Genomic DNA, 16,414 nt, shown 5'->3' with positions numbered 1-16,414 from the left:
TTTAGCCACTGCCGCTGCCAGAAAAGTACGAATTGTAACCATTTTTTCCACTGGTGCAAACGTCTCATGATAGTTGGTCCCTTTAAGTTGTCGATTGCCTAGAATCACCATTCGGGCCTTGTAGCACTCGATAGCGCCATCAGAATTGTATTTGATGGTTGATTCCATCCTACATATAGGGGCATTACCCCCATGATAAAATCAAGGGTCCAAATTTAGCCACACATACATGGGGTCCACTAATTTTTTTAAAATCACATATGTGTGTGAATCTTGTCCATCCAAACCATGTGGGGGCAGTGCCACCACATGTAGCATCGAAGCTACCGTATTTGATCTTGTACACCCACTTACATTTGATGGCTCTTTTTCCATGTGGCAAGGGCACTACAGTCCATGTCACATTATCCTCCAAATCTTATATTACTTTCTGCATCGCGTCCCTCCATTTCTCATCTTGCGCTGCTGTACCAAACGAACTTGGTTCCACACCCCTAGTTACAGCTGCCAAGAAAGCACGATGTGCCACAGAGAATTTATCACAGTTTACGTAATGTTCAATGGGATAGTGACTACCTGAGGAATGCATATGGTCAGGTGAGCCTGGAGAGGGGTTCAAGGATGAAGTGAACTTCTGAACTGTGTGCAAGACATAATCGTGTAGGAGAGTGGATTCTCGTCGCTGTCTGTGACCACGCCGCAATGGTTTTTCGGTTTTGTTGTCGATATCTTCGTTAGTGCCCCCCTAACTTTTTCTATTCCTATAGTTCGGGCTCCATTAAATTGTCCTCCTGTTATGTCTCCATTTTCACTAGAACCTTTTTCTTGTTCGATCGTCCCTGAGGGCATTTCTTCTTCACCAAAATAACCATCAGTCCCATTGTTGTCGAATTTGTCATGTTCAACCTTATTCTCGTAAGGGAACATTTTTTCCAAGAATACAATCTCTCTCAAAACAAATAACTCCTTAGAATCAAGATCATACAAGCTCCATCCTTTCTTTCCAAATGGGTAACCGACAAAAACGCATTTCCTACTTCGATTAGCGAATTTATCACCACCACGTTTCTGATTATGAGCATACGCCAAGCAACCAAAAACTCAGACATTCTTATATGAAGGAACATCACCAAATAACAATTCATAAGGTGTTTTTCCTTCTAGCAAAATAGAAGGAGTACGATTAATCAGGTACGCAACTGTCAAGACACACTCTCCCCAAAACTCAATAGGTAGACTAGCTTGAAAGTGCAGTGATCGTGCGACATTGAGGATGTGGCAATTTTTACGTTCCACTCTTCCATTTTGTTGAGGAGTCCAATACACGAAGTTTGATGTATTATCTCGTTTTCCACAAAGTATTTACTCTAGCAAGTAAACTCAGTTCCATTATCACTTCGCACAATTTTCACATGTTCATTAAATTTTCTATGTATCACAGTGATAAAATTTTGAAGAGTTGTCTCGCCTTGACTTTATCATTCAATAAATAGACCCATACTTTTTTGGAATGATCATCAACAATTGTCAAAAAATAATGTGCACCACAAAAGGTCAGAGTTCTATAAAGACCCCACAATCACAATAAATCATTTAAAAAATGATGGATGCCTTATTATTACTTAAGAAAAATTCTCCCCGAAATCGTTTTGCTCATAGACATATATCACAAGTTCTGACAGAATCATTGCTAATTCCTTTAACAACGGGCAATAACTGAATAATTTTACTATAAGGATGTCCCAACTTTCGATGCCACAAGTCAAAGGTGTCCATCATCACTATAGTCATAGCTCGTGTTGGTACTATCCCTCTGAAGTAGTAAATCCCTTCACGTTGCTCACCCACACCAATCAGAATCCTTGAATTGCGGTCCTGCATAACACATATTTGATCATTAAACTGAACTACACAATTCAACTCCTCATCCAATTGTGATACTGAAATCAAGCTACATTTCAAGTTGGGTACATATAACACATTGTTCAATTTCAAATATTCATTCAACACCATAGTCCCGCTTTTTTCGGCTATTGTCTCCTTTCCATCTGGCAGCCCAACTGGACATGCAAGCACTCTCTCCACACAACTCATCAACTCAAGTCTTCCAGTTATATGATGAGAGGCTCCGGTGTCAATTATCCACTCCATTGTTCTATGCTTACCATTCAGTATTCCTTGATTTCCATCCTTTTGTATATTCAGGAGGTTCATCAACACATTCCATTGCTCACTGCTCAGCCCACTTATTCCACTTTTGTATGTTTCTGTTATTTGTCCTTGAGCTATGCTTCCATGTCATGTCACTTTGGCTGAATTGGCTCGAATTTGACCTCCACGACCTCTCCCTCCAGTTGCATTACCAGTAGGTTGATGTCCACTTTGTGCACGGCTTGTCACTCCACGCCTTCTTTCTCTAGGTCTATCTCCCACCAATTGGGATAACCAATCAATTCAAAGCATGAACCTGCACCATGACCAATTCTCTTGCAACTCGAGCATGCCACAATTTTCTCCTTGCCATCCGCTCGTCCCTTAGAATAACTAGGAGTTTGGATAGCAAAGGCCATGGCCTCACTTCAATGTTATTTTCTGCGAGTTATATCATATACTCGATCCTCTTGCATGATCATAGCATAGGCTTGATTCAAGTTCGGCAGTGGTTTAGTGCTTAAGATATTTGACGGACAGTTCCATAAGTTGTGTCATCCAACCCCATCAAAAATTGATGAAGTATTTCCTCCTCACGTCTTTTATCCAGATCTGCTCTGATGTTGCACTTGCATCCTCCACATAGACATGTTGGTATTGTTCATAGTTTCCCAGCTCTTCCCAGATCATTTTCATTTTGGCATAATAATTCATAACAGACATGACTTAAACCGTTGTCGTAGCTATCATTAGCGGCGTTTTTTAGCGACAGTTTATGATATGGTTTCCATCGTCCATTAGCAACGGTTTAAGATAAATCGTCGCTAAAATTAGCGACGGTTACTGACTAAACCGTCGCTAATTAGCGACCATTTTTTACAAAACCGTTGCTAATGAGAAAAACCGTCGCTAATTAGCGATGTTTTTTCATAACATCGTCGCCAATTAGCGACGGTTTAACATAATTTGTCGCTAATTTTTTTATGTAAAATAAAAAAACTTGCTTTTATAATTTAATAAATCTACCTAAAGCTAATAATATTCATTATCTTAACTAACACTTATAAATTTACCAAGAATTGAAAGTGAAAAAACTTACCCTAAATCGAAACTAAAATCGTCTAAGAGAAAAAAAAATTTCGTGTGAAGGAAAATGGACCGAAAATGAGGATATTTATAAACAATTTGCGACGGGTTTTGGTTAAATAGCGATGGTCGTTTAAAAATCGTCGCTATTACCGACGGTTAAGAAAAAACGATCGCTATTTTAAACTAAAACCGTCGCTAAATATAGCGACGGTTTAAGAAAAACCGTCGCTAAATATAACAACAGTTTAAGTTTACCGTTGTTGTTTGTCGAAAAAACACGCTAATCCACAACAATTTTCTAAAATCATTGTCGTTTGTCCAAAAAAACACGCTAATAGACAACGGTTTTAAAACCGTTGTTTTTTATCCCCAAAAAAACGCTAAAAGACAACGGTTTTTAGAAAACCGTTGTCGTAGACACATCAAAGACAACGATTTTTAAAAAACTGCTGTCTAGGAACGGGTTTTTTTAGGCTACGACAACATTTTTTGTTGAAACTGTTGTTAAAAGAAAAAACACAATGGTTTCTAGGCTACGACAACATTTTTTGTTTAAACCATTACAAGAAAAAACGCAACATTTTAATAAAAAACCGTTGTCTTTGATATGTTGTTGAATACATATTTTCTTGTAATGATGGTTGAGCGCATGGTTGAATCGTATTCAATATCCATGACACTAACATGGAATTGACTGTCCACCAATCCTTTATTTCCACAGAGTCATCGGAAGGTGTCTTTACCGAACCATCGATGAAATTGAACTTTTTCTTGGCCCGTAACGCCGTCTTCATAGCTCGCGCCAATTCATCATAGTTCTCACCCTTTAGTTGAACTTGTGTGACGATGTTTCTGGGTTGTCGCTGGCAAAAAGATAAAATGGAGATGTGAACTTCGAAGACGCATCTCCTCCTTTTTTTTTTGTCGTCATCTTTTCCAGCCATGTTTATGGCTCTGATACCATGAAACAAGAATATTTTGGATGGGAAAAGTGTACCCTTCATTCATAATATTACATGTTTATATACATTCTAATACAAAGATCTTAGCAATAAATAAGTACAATCAAATCTCCTAAATATCTACACTATCCAAGGAAAGAATACATGCTTAATATATAATATTTGTTTCCAATAACTTCAAATTTCTTGAGTAGAAGTATGCCATAGTTCCATATTCAAGATGCGATCAACGGTTGCATGCACATTTTTGTGGAAAAAAATGAAGTTGTTTGCATTTTATAACTTTAATATCCAGTTGTGAGTCAATCGCCACATTCTTAGATGATGGACATGAACTACTAATGGATGTATGAATTTTATATATTTGATTTCAAATTTTTTTCCACTTATTTTGAATAAAAAAATTGAAGTAGATTTCAAATTCACTTAATATAAAAATTATACAATTTTAATATTAATTATGATAAATTTCAAATGTCAGTATTCAAAATGAGGAAAAATAAATAAAATCAGTTAAAAGTAACCTGAAACTTTAGACTAGTGGATTTGTTCTTGGATCATTTCTTGATTTTCTTGTGCAGTTGTTTTTCATCGATTATCATTTATCCATTTTTTTAGTATTTTCATTTTCTTTATTACTCGCTATAATTTTATCCACTACAAGAACTAACCCTGCTACAACTACTCGTGAGGGTGGCCAAGAAAGTAGGATTCATTTCACCCGCCATGATCACTAAACATTTCTCTTCCGACAAAAGCAAAGCTTTCTCCTCCGAGTTTCTCTCTCCTTTCTCTATCCGTCCACCGTTCGCTTCATCGTTCAGCATCCCGCCGGAGAGTTTCCAGTAGGAGCAGGTGAGGACCAAGAGAGCAAAGACTACTACTCCCAGCATTACCGCTACGCCCGCAAAGAGGTACGGGACAGGGGAGTGACATGGGAAGCGTTGGACGGTGGCCGGTGGCGATAAGGTTGGCTCGGCGGTTTTGGCGACGACGGCTGTAAGATCTGATCCGTGAATGGGGTGAAACATGGCGCCACCGTCTGTTCTCATTTTGCATCTTGTGTGAGTTCTTGGAGGAAGACAACCAGTGTTTGGTTCTTTCAAAATATAAATTTGGATTTGGATTTGGAATTGAAATTGGAATTGGATTTGAAAATTCAATTATTTGAAATTCTATTTGGTGATTGGTTTAAAATTTAAAAATGATATTTACAAACCGATTTTTTGTTTGAATAAAAAAGGATTCGAATTTGAAATTTTAAAATTTTACTAAGCTAACCTTAGAAATCATCTAAACATAAATAAAATTTGATGGGATTTGGATAAAAAAAAAATAATTGTATGTTTTTAAAATCCAAATCCCACCAAATCTTATCAAATTTGATGGGATTTGGATATACTCCATGAAATCCCATAAAATTCTAAACAAATCCGAAATTTTTTTTTGAATCACCTTGCCAAACAGTTAAAATAAAATTTTGAAATCCAAATCTCATGAAATCCTCTCAAATCCTGTTGCCAAACACACGGAAGAAATTGTGGTGTCGAATTCAAGTGAAAATGGGTATTTATGGATAAATTCCGGGTCGGATTGTGTGGGTACAAGTACGATTTGTTTCTTTAGCTCATACTTGATACATAAGCTTCTGCTACATAATTTCACATATTTTCAATTTGATTTAGAATTGGAGTTACAAATTTTCAATGTTTTTTAAAAGAAGTTTTTATTATTCATTCATCCAAGAGCATGAAAGTGGCTTTAACCAAATTTGTGTCCTATTTTGGTTAAATAGTAAAATCGAATTCTTTTATCCCTTATCAACATCTCCTCTCTTTTTAAATTATCTCGAGTTATCAACCATAATGACCTTTTGTTACCTTATCGGCACTACACTGATGGTGGGTATCGGCAACATGCCAGACCATCTTGTGTTCATAATTCGATTAACTCGATGAATTCGTTCAAACGTGTGTTTAAAAAATAGAATACTTAATCAATGAACCAAACATATTCGAATTCTATCCTTATTTAATCATCTGCCTCGAACACCGGCAAGAACTGAAGGTATAGCGCAACAAGTTTAATTAACATAATGGGTAGAGTGGATAATTTGTCCCATGATTTCAAACCTAAGTAACTAAGCTTTTTGATGGGAAATTTATAGAGTATGATATTCTATGGTTTGATTTGAGGTCGGAAATCCCATATGTATTCATTGAAAAACGTATAGAAGACGAGCAAGTACAATGTATTGATTCAGTAACTTTGCAACTCAAAGTCAATAGTATTTAACAAAAATTTCCAAAGTTTGAACAGATTGGTCGGCAAGATGTGTCATTTTAGCATGAACAATTGACTTCACGGAAGATTCATTTGATGACTGAATCTAATGCATCGCATTAGTCAATTTACACCTCAGAATACAACTTCACAGAATCGCGATCCGGCCATATTAAACTTTGTCGATACAATTTTTATGAACGACAACTTAATGTTGTCGGTTTCGAAATTCGACTTATGATCAATGAACAACTCTCCTTCTTCTGTCAAAAAATGATTCAAACTAGAGAATCATGCGTATTATTAACTAAAACACCAAGAATTCAATTCAAATAAAATGTAAATTTCTCGGAATTTTCGGATCAAATTCAGTTTACGACCAACATGAGTTGAGAGAGACAGATTGAGATCTTGACACTGATCATTGTCAACTTCAATCCAAGTTTGATAGAGTCAAAATCAACGGTTAAACATACCAACAACTTGGAACCTTCCAACAAGCTAGGAGCAGAGCAGACTTTAGAAGGACGACTATTTCAATTCAAATTTTTTTAAAATTTATATTCAATATTCTCTTCTGGAAAAAAAAAGAAATTAGTTTTTTGCACGTAATCTTTTGGAGTATAATTTAATTATTTTTATCAGGTTTCTTTTATCGGCCTAATCCCATTTGAATAATTAGTAACTTAACTACGATATAATACTAATGTAAAATGAACAAGAGTACATAGGCGTCATTAGATTTTGTTATATTTCTATTTAAAAATATAAAAAAAAAATATTTTTCAACATTTATCTAAATGTCAACACCGTTTCTGTTCTTTAAAATAAAATAATTTAAATTTTTTGAATTTATTTAAGTGTTTTTTTTATGTTACAACTTCGTTGTCCAAACTGATGGACGTTTTGACATGAAAGTTAAAATTGAAAAAAGTTGTCTTTATTGGAACTTGGTTGGGTGGAGGCCTGAAAAACTAGACATTCAACCCCACAAGGTCGATTAAGTAATCAGTTGACCAAAAGTAGACTTCGAATCACTATTAAGCCATATAATTTTACTTACTTTATTAATATAATATAATTTAAATAATTCCCACCTATATAAACTACCTCGATCCCTCTGAAAAGGCTCGAATATTAATGAAATGAAGCAAAAAACTTGTATGCAAATTGCCATTTTCCATGCACTATTTTTCTTCGTTGTGTGCATAATTACAAGAATGACCTTGGTAGAGGCCACCCCTATCGCTGTAAGGGTGGGGGTGATACTGGACAAGGGTGATTATGTTGGGGAAATGGGATTGAATTGTATTTCAATGGCACTTTCAGATTTTTATGGTAAAAATATACATTATAAGACAAGGCTAGTTCTCAACGCTAGGGACTCCAAAGGAAGTGTGGTTGGGGCAGCAGCTGCAGGTACTACAACAGCCGAAAATTCTGCAACTTTCTCTTTTTTCTTTTTAGGTGCAAAAATCTACACCAACATTCATTAAAAAAAATTAACTTATTTATATGATACAGAATAGTTTATCAACAATAATGATAACCTTGACGTTTCATTAGCCATGCGTTCTCGGAGTTTGGAGTATTCATGCAAGTCCTCCTTTTTCTGCATGATCTCATCGACTAACAGAATACCTGAAACACTGCATGAAACGATAATCAACCATCAAACAACATTGGTATCCATGTGGTTCAAACTGATTACAGAATTTTGATATTTAAACCATTTAACACACTTGAAAATAGCACAAACTTAGTAGCCAACTTTACCTTTGTCTGACCACCCTTGCACATGAAATCCAGCTCTAGACCTACTGAAGAATGTCGAAGTGCAAGCCATCATAGGTCCCGTGTTCTCAACACAGGCAAACTTCTTGATTGCTCTTGGAGAAAAAGCTCAAGTTCCCATCATTACATTTTCAGCAACGAGCCCTTCTCTTTCATCATTTCGAAGTTCATATTTCTTCCGTGCAAATCTAGATGACTCTTCCCAGGTACAAGCCATTGCTGGAATAATTCAAGCCTTCGGCTGGCGAGAAGTCGTGCCCATCTACGAGGATAATGAATTTGGAGAAGGGATTGTACCATATTTGACTGATGCTTTGGAACAGGTAAATGCCCGAGTACCTTACAGAAGTGTTGTTCCACCGGTAGCAACAGACAGTCAGATTCTTACAGAGCTTTATAAGTTGATGGCAATGCAAACAAGAGTTTTTGTTGTCCATATGCGGGCTACTCTAGGTTCCCGCCTGTTCATGAAAGCAGAACAATTAGGAATGATGAGTGAAGACTATGTATGGATTATAACTGATGGCATGGCAAATGAAATAAAATCAATGGACCCTTCTGTCATGGAGGTTATGCTTGGAGTAATAGGTGTACAACCTCATACTCCAAATACAAAAGAGCTTAAAAACTTCAAAATACGATACAAGGTAAGGCTTCAGCAAAATAATCCAATGGCTCTTAGCCAGGAATTGAACATTTTTGGGTTATGGGCATATGATTCGGCCATAGCATTAGCCATGGCAGCCGAGAAAGCACTACTCACAAATGCTACATTTGATAAGGCAGATATCTCAAGAAATTCTACTGATCTTGAAGCCTTTGGGGTCTCTAATGCGGGACCTAAACTTATTCAAGCTTTATCAGGAACTACATTCAGAGGACTTTCTGGAGAGTTTCGATTAGATGATAGGCAACTCCGATCACCTCCTTATGAAATAGTAAATGTTGTCAGTCCTGCAGTTCGGGTGGTAGGATATTGGAGGAAAGAATATGGAATTACCAGAAAACTTAACTTCACAGATGCTAACACAAAAAAATATTCCACTTCCAAGTTCAACTTAGGATCCACTTTGTGGCCAGGTGATAAAACATCTCCATCTAAAGGCTGGGTGATTCCAACAAATGGGAAGAAACTTAAAGTAGGAGTGCCTGTAAAGATGGGTTTCACAGAGTTTGTTCGTATCAATTGGAATGCTGATAATTCAACAACTGTTGAGGGTTACTGCATAGATGTTTTTGATGCAGTAATGGCAGCACTCCCATATGCTGTACCATATGAATATATTCCATTCGCAACACCTGACCACAAGAAGGCTGGTAGTAACAATGATCTGACATATCAAGTATACCTAGGAGTGAGTATCAATCAACACTACTGCTTTCAACTATTTGGGGGTGGGGAGGGGGGAGGGCAGTAAGAGTTTATATTCAAAGCAGTATGCCGCTTGCACTATTTTAACATGTAATTGAATATATTGCTAACCTTTTTTTCTGATCAATGAACAGAACTATGATGCTGTTGCTGGAGATGTAACTATTTTAGCAAATAGGTCACAATATGTTGATTTCACACTGCCATATTCAGTTTCTGGTGTTTCAATGGTTGTACCGATAAAAGAAGATACGAGCAAAAATGCATGGGTATTTGTAAAACCTCTGACTTGGGAACTTTGGTTAACAAGCTTTTGCTCATTTGTTTTTATTGGGTTTTTGATCTGGATTCTGGAACATCGCATAAATGAAGATTTCAGGGGGCCCCCTTGGTATCAAGTTGGCATGATCTTCTGGTTTTCTTTCTCAACCATGGTCTTTTCTCACAGTAAGTCATCCATCATTCGTTAAACCAAAACTTTTAGCTATGCAAACATGGGGAACGGGTTCATTACTGATCATTTAGTTACATGATTTATAACATAAAAGATGATATAATATTTAAGTCTTGTACTCACCACTTACATTGTTTTGTAGAGGAGAGGGTGATAAGCAACTTGGCTAGGTTTGTGCTGATCATATGGTTCTTGGTGGTTCTTATACTAACCCAAAGTTATACTGCCAGTCTTGCCTCCATGTTAACAGTTCAAAAGCTGCAGCCGAAGGTCACAGATGTCAACATGCTTCTTGAAAACAAGGATTATGTGGGATATAATAAAGGATCATTCATATTAGAATATCTGAAACACTTGAATTTCAATGATTCCAGAATTGTGGAATTTAACTCTCCAGAAGAAATGGATAGACTTCTCTCCAAAGGAAGTGAAAATGGTGGTATAGCTGCAGCTTTTCATGAGATCCCATACATAAAATTGTTCCTTTCTAAATACTGCTTAAAATACATCATGGTTGATCCCACATATAAGGCTGGCGGCTTTGGCTTTGTAAGTGACCCTCCTTCCTTGCCCTCTTCATCCTTCTTTCCACTATTGCGATTTATAAGAAGTCTTGCACAAGTCTATCCAGTTTCAAAATTTTTCATTTTTGTACTGTGCAGGTCTTCCCAATTGGTTCGCCTCTAGTACATGATGTTTCAAGAGCAATTTTAAATGTCACGGAGAGTAAAAAGATAGTGGAAATTGAGAGAAAGTGGTTTTCAGGAAAGACCAACTGTCCAGACCCTAGCACCTTGAATTCACAAAAAAGTCTCGGGCTCAGAAGTTTTTGGGGGCTCTTTTTAATTGTAGGAATAATTGAAATATTAGTCTTTATGATATATGTGGTCATGTTCCTTCGTGAACATTGGCATGTCGTAGAATGGTCTGATCCTGAATCGACAATATGGAAAAAGATGGCTGAGTTACTTCGAAGGTTCGACAACAAAGATCTCTCTTCTCATACGTTCAAGAACTCTAGACTTATAGAGAAAGACAATAAATGTAGGGACGACTCAATGGGCATGGCAATGTATTCATCACCTCAAAATCATCATGTAAGTCCATCAGATTTCGTTTTGGCTTCTCTGCCTACTAATGAACCACCAAGTCCAATTTTCTCAAGTCCAAGAGGGCAGACCACAAATTTTCAAGGAGATCAGGGGAATTCAGTGGATAATCCAATAGCAAATAAACAAGGAGAAGCATCTAAGACAAGAAGTCCGGAAATTGAGCTAGCTAATCAAAATGATAATGATCAAATAATCTCAACCTCAGCACAGGCAGTTAACTAACTGAGCTAGACATATTGTAGCTTACTCTATCGGTGACATTTTGTACTCAACTGTGGGGTTGGTACTGTACCTTCTTGATCTAATTCTTGTATAAAATTCTCCCTGAACTTGGTAGTCACTTCTTCCATATTTCTCAGCTGGAAATGTTGCAAAGATCGAAGATGACATTGCGTATGATTGAATGACATTAGTCAAAATTTATAGACAATAATTAATAAATACTGCAACTTTAAAGAAAATCATGTTTCGTCCCAAACATCAGTTATCATATGAGCAAAACAGCAAGGAAATCAGCCAAGCCAGCAAATGTAGAGCATGGCACAAAGTGTCACAGAAAATGGAAAATGGGAAATGTAACAGAGTTAGTGGGAAGGAGCAAAAGGAAGTTAAAACCCACATGGGTGGAGGGAGTTTGTCAATTGTCACTGATGGAGGCACGAATTTTATTTTCTTTCAGAAAATCTGTTTTCCAACTCATCGCTCTCCATTGCTGTTTTTCTTCGTCATATGTTGGCATTTGAAGACATGTGAATCAGCGGGAGTCAATTATATTATATGAAGGAAAAACATGAAAACATTTCAACAAACAGGTAATGGCCATTAAGAATAATTATAAAAACAGATCAAAGAAACGATTGCTGATATACTTTCGACCAGCCTCCTCCATGAACTGTCCGACCACTACTATGGGGCGGAGGAGGATAGAAAAATCGGATATCAATTAATCAATTTTCCAACCACTCGGGATATTTTACCTAGACATAAATGCAAAGATATCAGAAATTTTATGGGGATTTCATTTCTGCAAAATGCAAAAATTCTACTAAAAAAAGCGAAATGTATTCCAACAATTCTACCCATTTCATACATTTTATTCCAAACTAGCTATCACGATATTTATAACTCAAAAATGGTTAATCAACTCGAATCTTATGAATCTATTTATTATAACTCTTACTCACTAAAATTGCATGGTTCTTTTCCGAGACCTGAACTGACCCGAGTCACAGTTTCCAACCACGGCCAGCCTGAAATCAAGAACGGAATGTTAGAAGGAGGTCGAGAGATTTTCTCGACAAAGTTTCTCCAACGCTCAATTTAGAGACGAAAAATATGAACACTTTAGTTAAGTCATCCTTGAAAATGAGAGTAGTCATTAACAAATGAAAATTTTCAAACCTAGTATTTATTATATAACAATATGCGGACCACATATGTTTGGTAGGGGACCACAGGCGAATAACACACGCGCCGCCGAGACAACAGCTAGAAGCTCTCTTGATAGGGGTAGGCCTTCACTCTTGTTAATTTCATTGGTCATGTACTTCATACTTCTAACTTCTGGGCACATCCACAACTCTTTAGCACATTTCTAGCTCGTCACCACATCATCGGCTCCTTAGCTCATCCCTAACTCCATAGCATATCACCAACTTCAGCTCATCTCTAGTTGTTTAGCACATCCTCATCTGTTTTACGACTGTAGTTTGATCATAGAGTAATTTGATGATGGAAGAAAGAGAAAGATGCATTCATATAAATCTACAAGAAATATTATATTCACTTAAAAATAGAAATAATTAGAGTCAACTTTAAATACATAAAAGATAAATCAGATCTAGCGTCTTATGAGTATTTTAAATCATATGTCGTCCAAGAAACGCTTTGAACGTCAAAATTAAAATTTTTAAACTTCCACTACACTTTGGGTGCGAAAAAACGGTACTCCAACAATGGTATCAGAGCCAGTTTATTTTCTACGTTTTGGTTGCGAGAAGTGTACCTTTGACACATCGGCACTGTCTTATCATCGATCGAGATTATAACGAGTTCACAATTATTTATTTAGTAAATTTAGAATCTTTTAATTAAATAATAATATTAATTTTGATAACTACTAAGTGTAAAATTCTCATAAAACATTATAAAATAGTCTAGAATAGATTAATTAATTAATTGAGTAAGTAAATAAAAGTTATATATATCATATATATATGTGGATATACAGATAAATATATATTCAAGAGTAGAAAATAGATATATGAGAGATTTTGAATAATGTAACTATTGTATCATAATTCAAGTAGGATTTCTTATTATATCATAAATTAAAACTTATAAATATTTCATTAAGGGTTATACAAAATAACATAAATTTTACATAAAAACTTGTGTGGGACGGTTTCACGGGTCGTATTTTGTGAGACAGATATCTTATTTGGGTCATCCATGAAAAATATTACTTTTTATGCTAAGAGTATTACTTTTTATTGTGAATATCGGTATGGTTGACAAGTCTCACAAATAAAGATTCGTGAGACCGTCTCACAAGAGACCTACTCAAATTTTGTCCATAAAATTTTTTCTCTTCTCTCCCTCTCCTCACAAGGAAAATCAGTCACCCCTATATTTTGGAGAAAATATTTCGGCCACCATCCTTCCACTGCGTCGCCGCCCCTATGCTGCTAGATTTATGAAATTTCGGCTATTCAATCTCGACACAAACTTCGTTTAGATCTCTAATGCAATCTATACGATTTACAAAGTTTCTGATCGTTGACATGATTTGAATCGAATGAGAATTAATATATGTTCGTATAGATTTATAAGAAGGGTTATATCCGCTTAAAACCCAAAATAGTTAGAGCATGTGGTATATATATAAAGGTAAATCAGATCTATACACCTTATGAATAGTTTAAATCATATGACGTTCAAGGAACGTTTTAAACGTGAAAATTAAAAATTTTAAACTTCATTGTGCTTTGTGTGCGAAAAACGATACTCCAATAGAAAAATCCTTCATCTCCATTATATATACTAGTTGCTAATTCACATATGCATCGGATAATATTAGATGGAGTACAAACTACATGTTTTTAAGATAAATGATGGTCATTTTCGAAAAGAGCAAAAAAAAAAAAAAGACTCAAAATTCTTAGCTGTGTATATATCCCTTTCTATGTCGAAGATATATAATTGTTATAAAAGCTATGCAAAATAAAATCATTAAATATATATACTCATGCGTGCAAAACATAAGTATAAAATTGATAATCGCTTGTAAGAACTCTAAACGACAATTTTTTTTTAAAAAAAAATCTATTTGAATTTTCTCAATGATGTATTCAAAACAAATATCCCACAAAATTCTCATTAAATTATCGATCCTTAACAACCAATACTTTAATTTAATGAATTACAAGTAATGAAGCCAACGCTACCACGAACCCAAGAGACATGCCGGAAATCACATGTTTCCCCGCTGCGCTTTTGGGTTTGGGTTGATCATTGGCATCAGCAGACGGGCCGTCAGCCACCGGAGCATCGGCAGGTGCGTCAGCCGCAGGAGCATTAGCAGGAGCGTCGGAAGCCACAGGGCCGTCAGCTTCAGCGGGAGCATCGGCCACCTCTTCCTCGGGGCTTTCAGCAACAGCAGGAGGAGGCACTTTATTGGCTGGAGCAGCAGCAGCTTTCGGGGGCGGTGCTGAAACTGGCTTGTAGGAGCCGTCGATTCCTGGTGCGAAAATGGGTTTAGAAATGCTGAGAACGGAGATATTGTATGGCTGTGAAGCGACGGAGCCCAACACTTTGATGTCGTGTGGGGCGCCTTTCATGGCTGAGCCAAAGACGATGCTCCCGTCCGCCTTGTGGATAACGTCGAGGAACCCTTGCATGTCATCGGCAACACCGGTGGACTATAGACAGCAACAAAAGTTATGATTTTCGGGTTATTCCAAGCTAAATTAAACTTAGATATATAAAATGAAACCATCTTTAATTGGATGTCAATTCATGCGCTCCAATAATATTTCAATGCACGTCGGGTGGGGAGGGTCTAATCATTTTTCATGAACCTCAAATATATTATTTAGTATCCTTCTTTAGATCATTGGAGTTTAACAATTAAAACTAAAAAATATGGACCTGATAAAGTGTGGTGAGAATTGTCTTTGTATCCCTAAGCTTGTTGAGTTTCAAGATATCGTAATAATCCAACACAATGTGGGTACTGAGCAGACGCTTCTGAACATCCTCGGGCTTGCCTGCGAGTTCTGCAATATGGTCGTTGGTGAGGGCAAGCACGGTGATGGCCGCACGGCTGTTTATATCTGCAAAGAGACCGGTCTTGGTGAGGAGGCCATTAAACTCGCTGAAATCAGGGTATTGGTTGAGGATTCGGGTGACATTGAAGGCGGAGGTGGCGGTCGAGAGGAGGAGCACGGCCGAGATGGCGAGGATTGTGGAGGGGCTCATTTTTGCTGGAAAAGGTAAGCAAGAAAACGAGCCTCCGCTGATATTGGAATATTTTTGGGGATTGTGTGTGTGTATATATATAGAACACTGGAGGGATTATGATTGTGAGGAAGGAGGAAGAGAGGGAACGTCTCTCATCCGCAGAGTTTGGATGGATTTTAATGCATTAACATTTTCTACCATTTTGTATGTATTTTATTTATATACTTATATATACTACGACGATGAACGTGTGAGTTGCAGGTGTGATAGTAATGAAATCGAATTATTTTTAGACGGTGAAATCAAAATTACATATAACTAATTATATTATGTGATATGTCAAATTCAGGCAAAAAAGCGAGAAAGTAGTTGCTTAAAAAGTGAAACGAATACTTAAAAACAGTGAAACGAGTGTTGATAATACAATGAGAAATGTCTAAATGTTTCCCTTATTTGTTCATCATGGTAGCACTTTTTTTGTTGCATGCAATCCGTCTCTTAATTCGCTTTCTATACTCCTCAAGAAGCTCATCATCCTTTATTTCAATAGTAGTGTCGTGTGTTTCACTTCAAGCGGGAATGTTTCTCTTCGAAGATGTGGAAGGTAGCTCTTTGATACTTCTTTGCTGACATTATTTAGCTTTCCTAATGATATTTGATTTTTTGTTTAGATATTGTTGGAGTGAAGCGTGCATGTTTTCGAACGCTTTCAACAATTATTGAAACCATGTCTTCA

The 16,414-nt window shown here is 36.6% G+C and overlaps 2 protein-coding genes and 1 long non-coding RNA gene across 4 annotated transcripts; 1 reads left to right on the top strand and 2 right to left on the bottom strand.

Annotated features, from left to right (window-relative positions):
- The first annotated feature begins 7,630 nt into the window (after positions 1–7,630).
- On the top strand, positions 7,631–12,026 carry LOC142531447 (glutamate receptor 2.2-like). Its single transcript, XM_075637570.1, has 5 exons — positions 7,631–7,904; positions 8,295–9,634; positions 9,786–10,107; positions 10,236–10,654; positions 10,768–12,026. The coding sequence occupies exons 1-5, from the start codon at positions 7,631–7,633 to the stop codon at positions 11,437–11,439; spliced, it is 3,027 nt and encodes a 1,008-aa protein (XP_075493685.1). The 3' UTR covers positions 11,440–12,026.
- On the bottom strand, positions 8,036–12,926 carry LOC142531455 (uncharacterized). Of its 2 annotated transcripts, XR_012816301.1 has the most exons (8): positions 12,619–12,926; positions 12,429–12,467; positions 11,510–12,194; positions 10,229–10,363; positions 9,934–10,135; positions 8,619–8,740; positions 8,262–8,541; positions 8,036–8,134 (listed from the first exon to the last, which is right to left on the bottom strand). It is a non-coding gene; the product is annotated as an uncharacterized LOC142531455 (long non-coding RNA). The 2 variants fall into 2 exon arrangements; XR_012816302.1 differs by lacking the exons at positions 12,429–12,467; positions 12,619–12,926 and adding an exon at positions 12,308–12,358.
- A 1,639-nt stretch (positions 12,927–14,565) lies between these two features.
- Positions 14,566–15,735, bottom strand: LOC142537758 (fasciclin-like arabinogalactan protein 3). Its single transcript, XM_075643253.1, has 2 exons — positions 15,367–15,735; positions 14,566–15,137 (listed from the first exon to the last, which is right to left on the bottom strand). Exons 1-2 carry the CDS (start codon positions 15,694–15,696, stop codon positions 14,631–14,633), a joined length of 837 nt encoding a protein of 278 aa, XP_075499368.1. The 5' UTR covers positions 15,697–15,735; the 3' UTR covers positions 14,566–14,630.
- Positions 15,736–16,414: the final 679 nt, after the last annotated feature.

Source organism: Primulina tabacum, chromosome 2, assembly GCF_025594145.1.
Source record: "Primulina tabacum isolate GXHZ01 chromosome 2, ASM2559414v2, whole genome shotgun sequence".
Classification (NCBI taxonomy): Eukaryota; Viridiplantae; Streptophyta; class Magnoliopsida; order Lamiales; family Gesneriaceae; genus Primulina; species Primulina tabacum.
This window is presented reverse-complemented; position numbering and strand designations above follow the sequence as displayed.

Bases quoted from the DNA above. Each gene is read 5' to 3' on its own strand.
- LOC142531447 (XM_075637570.1), top strand. From the start codon at position 7,631: ATGAAGCAAAAAACTTGTATGCAAATTGCCATTTTCCATGCACTATTT. The intron at 9,635-9,785 runs GTGAGTATCAAT...ATCAATGAACAG, and splicing joins CATATCAAGTATACCTAGGA to AACTATGATGCTGTTGCTGG. The intron at 10,655-10,767 runs GTAAGTGACCCT...TGTACTGTGCAG, and splicing joins AGGCTGGCGGCTTTGGCTTT to GTCTTCCCAATTGGTTCGCC.
- LOC142537758 (XM_075643253.1), bottom strand. From the start codon at position 15,696: ATGAGCCCCTCCACAATCCTCGCCATCTCGGCCGTGCTCCTCCTCTCG. The intron at 15,138-15,366 runs GTCCATATTTTT...TGCTGTCTATAG, and splicing joins TTCTCACCACACTTTATCAG to TCCACCGGTGTTGCCGATGA.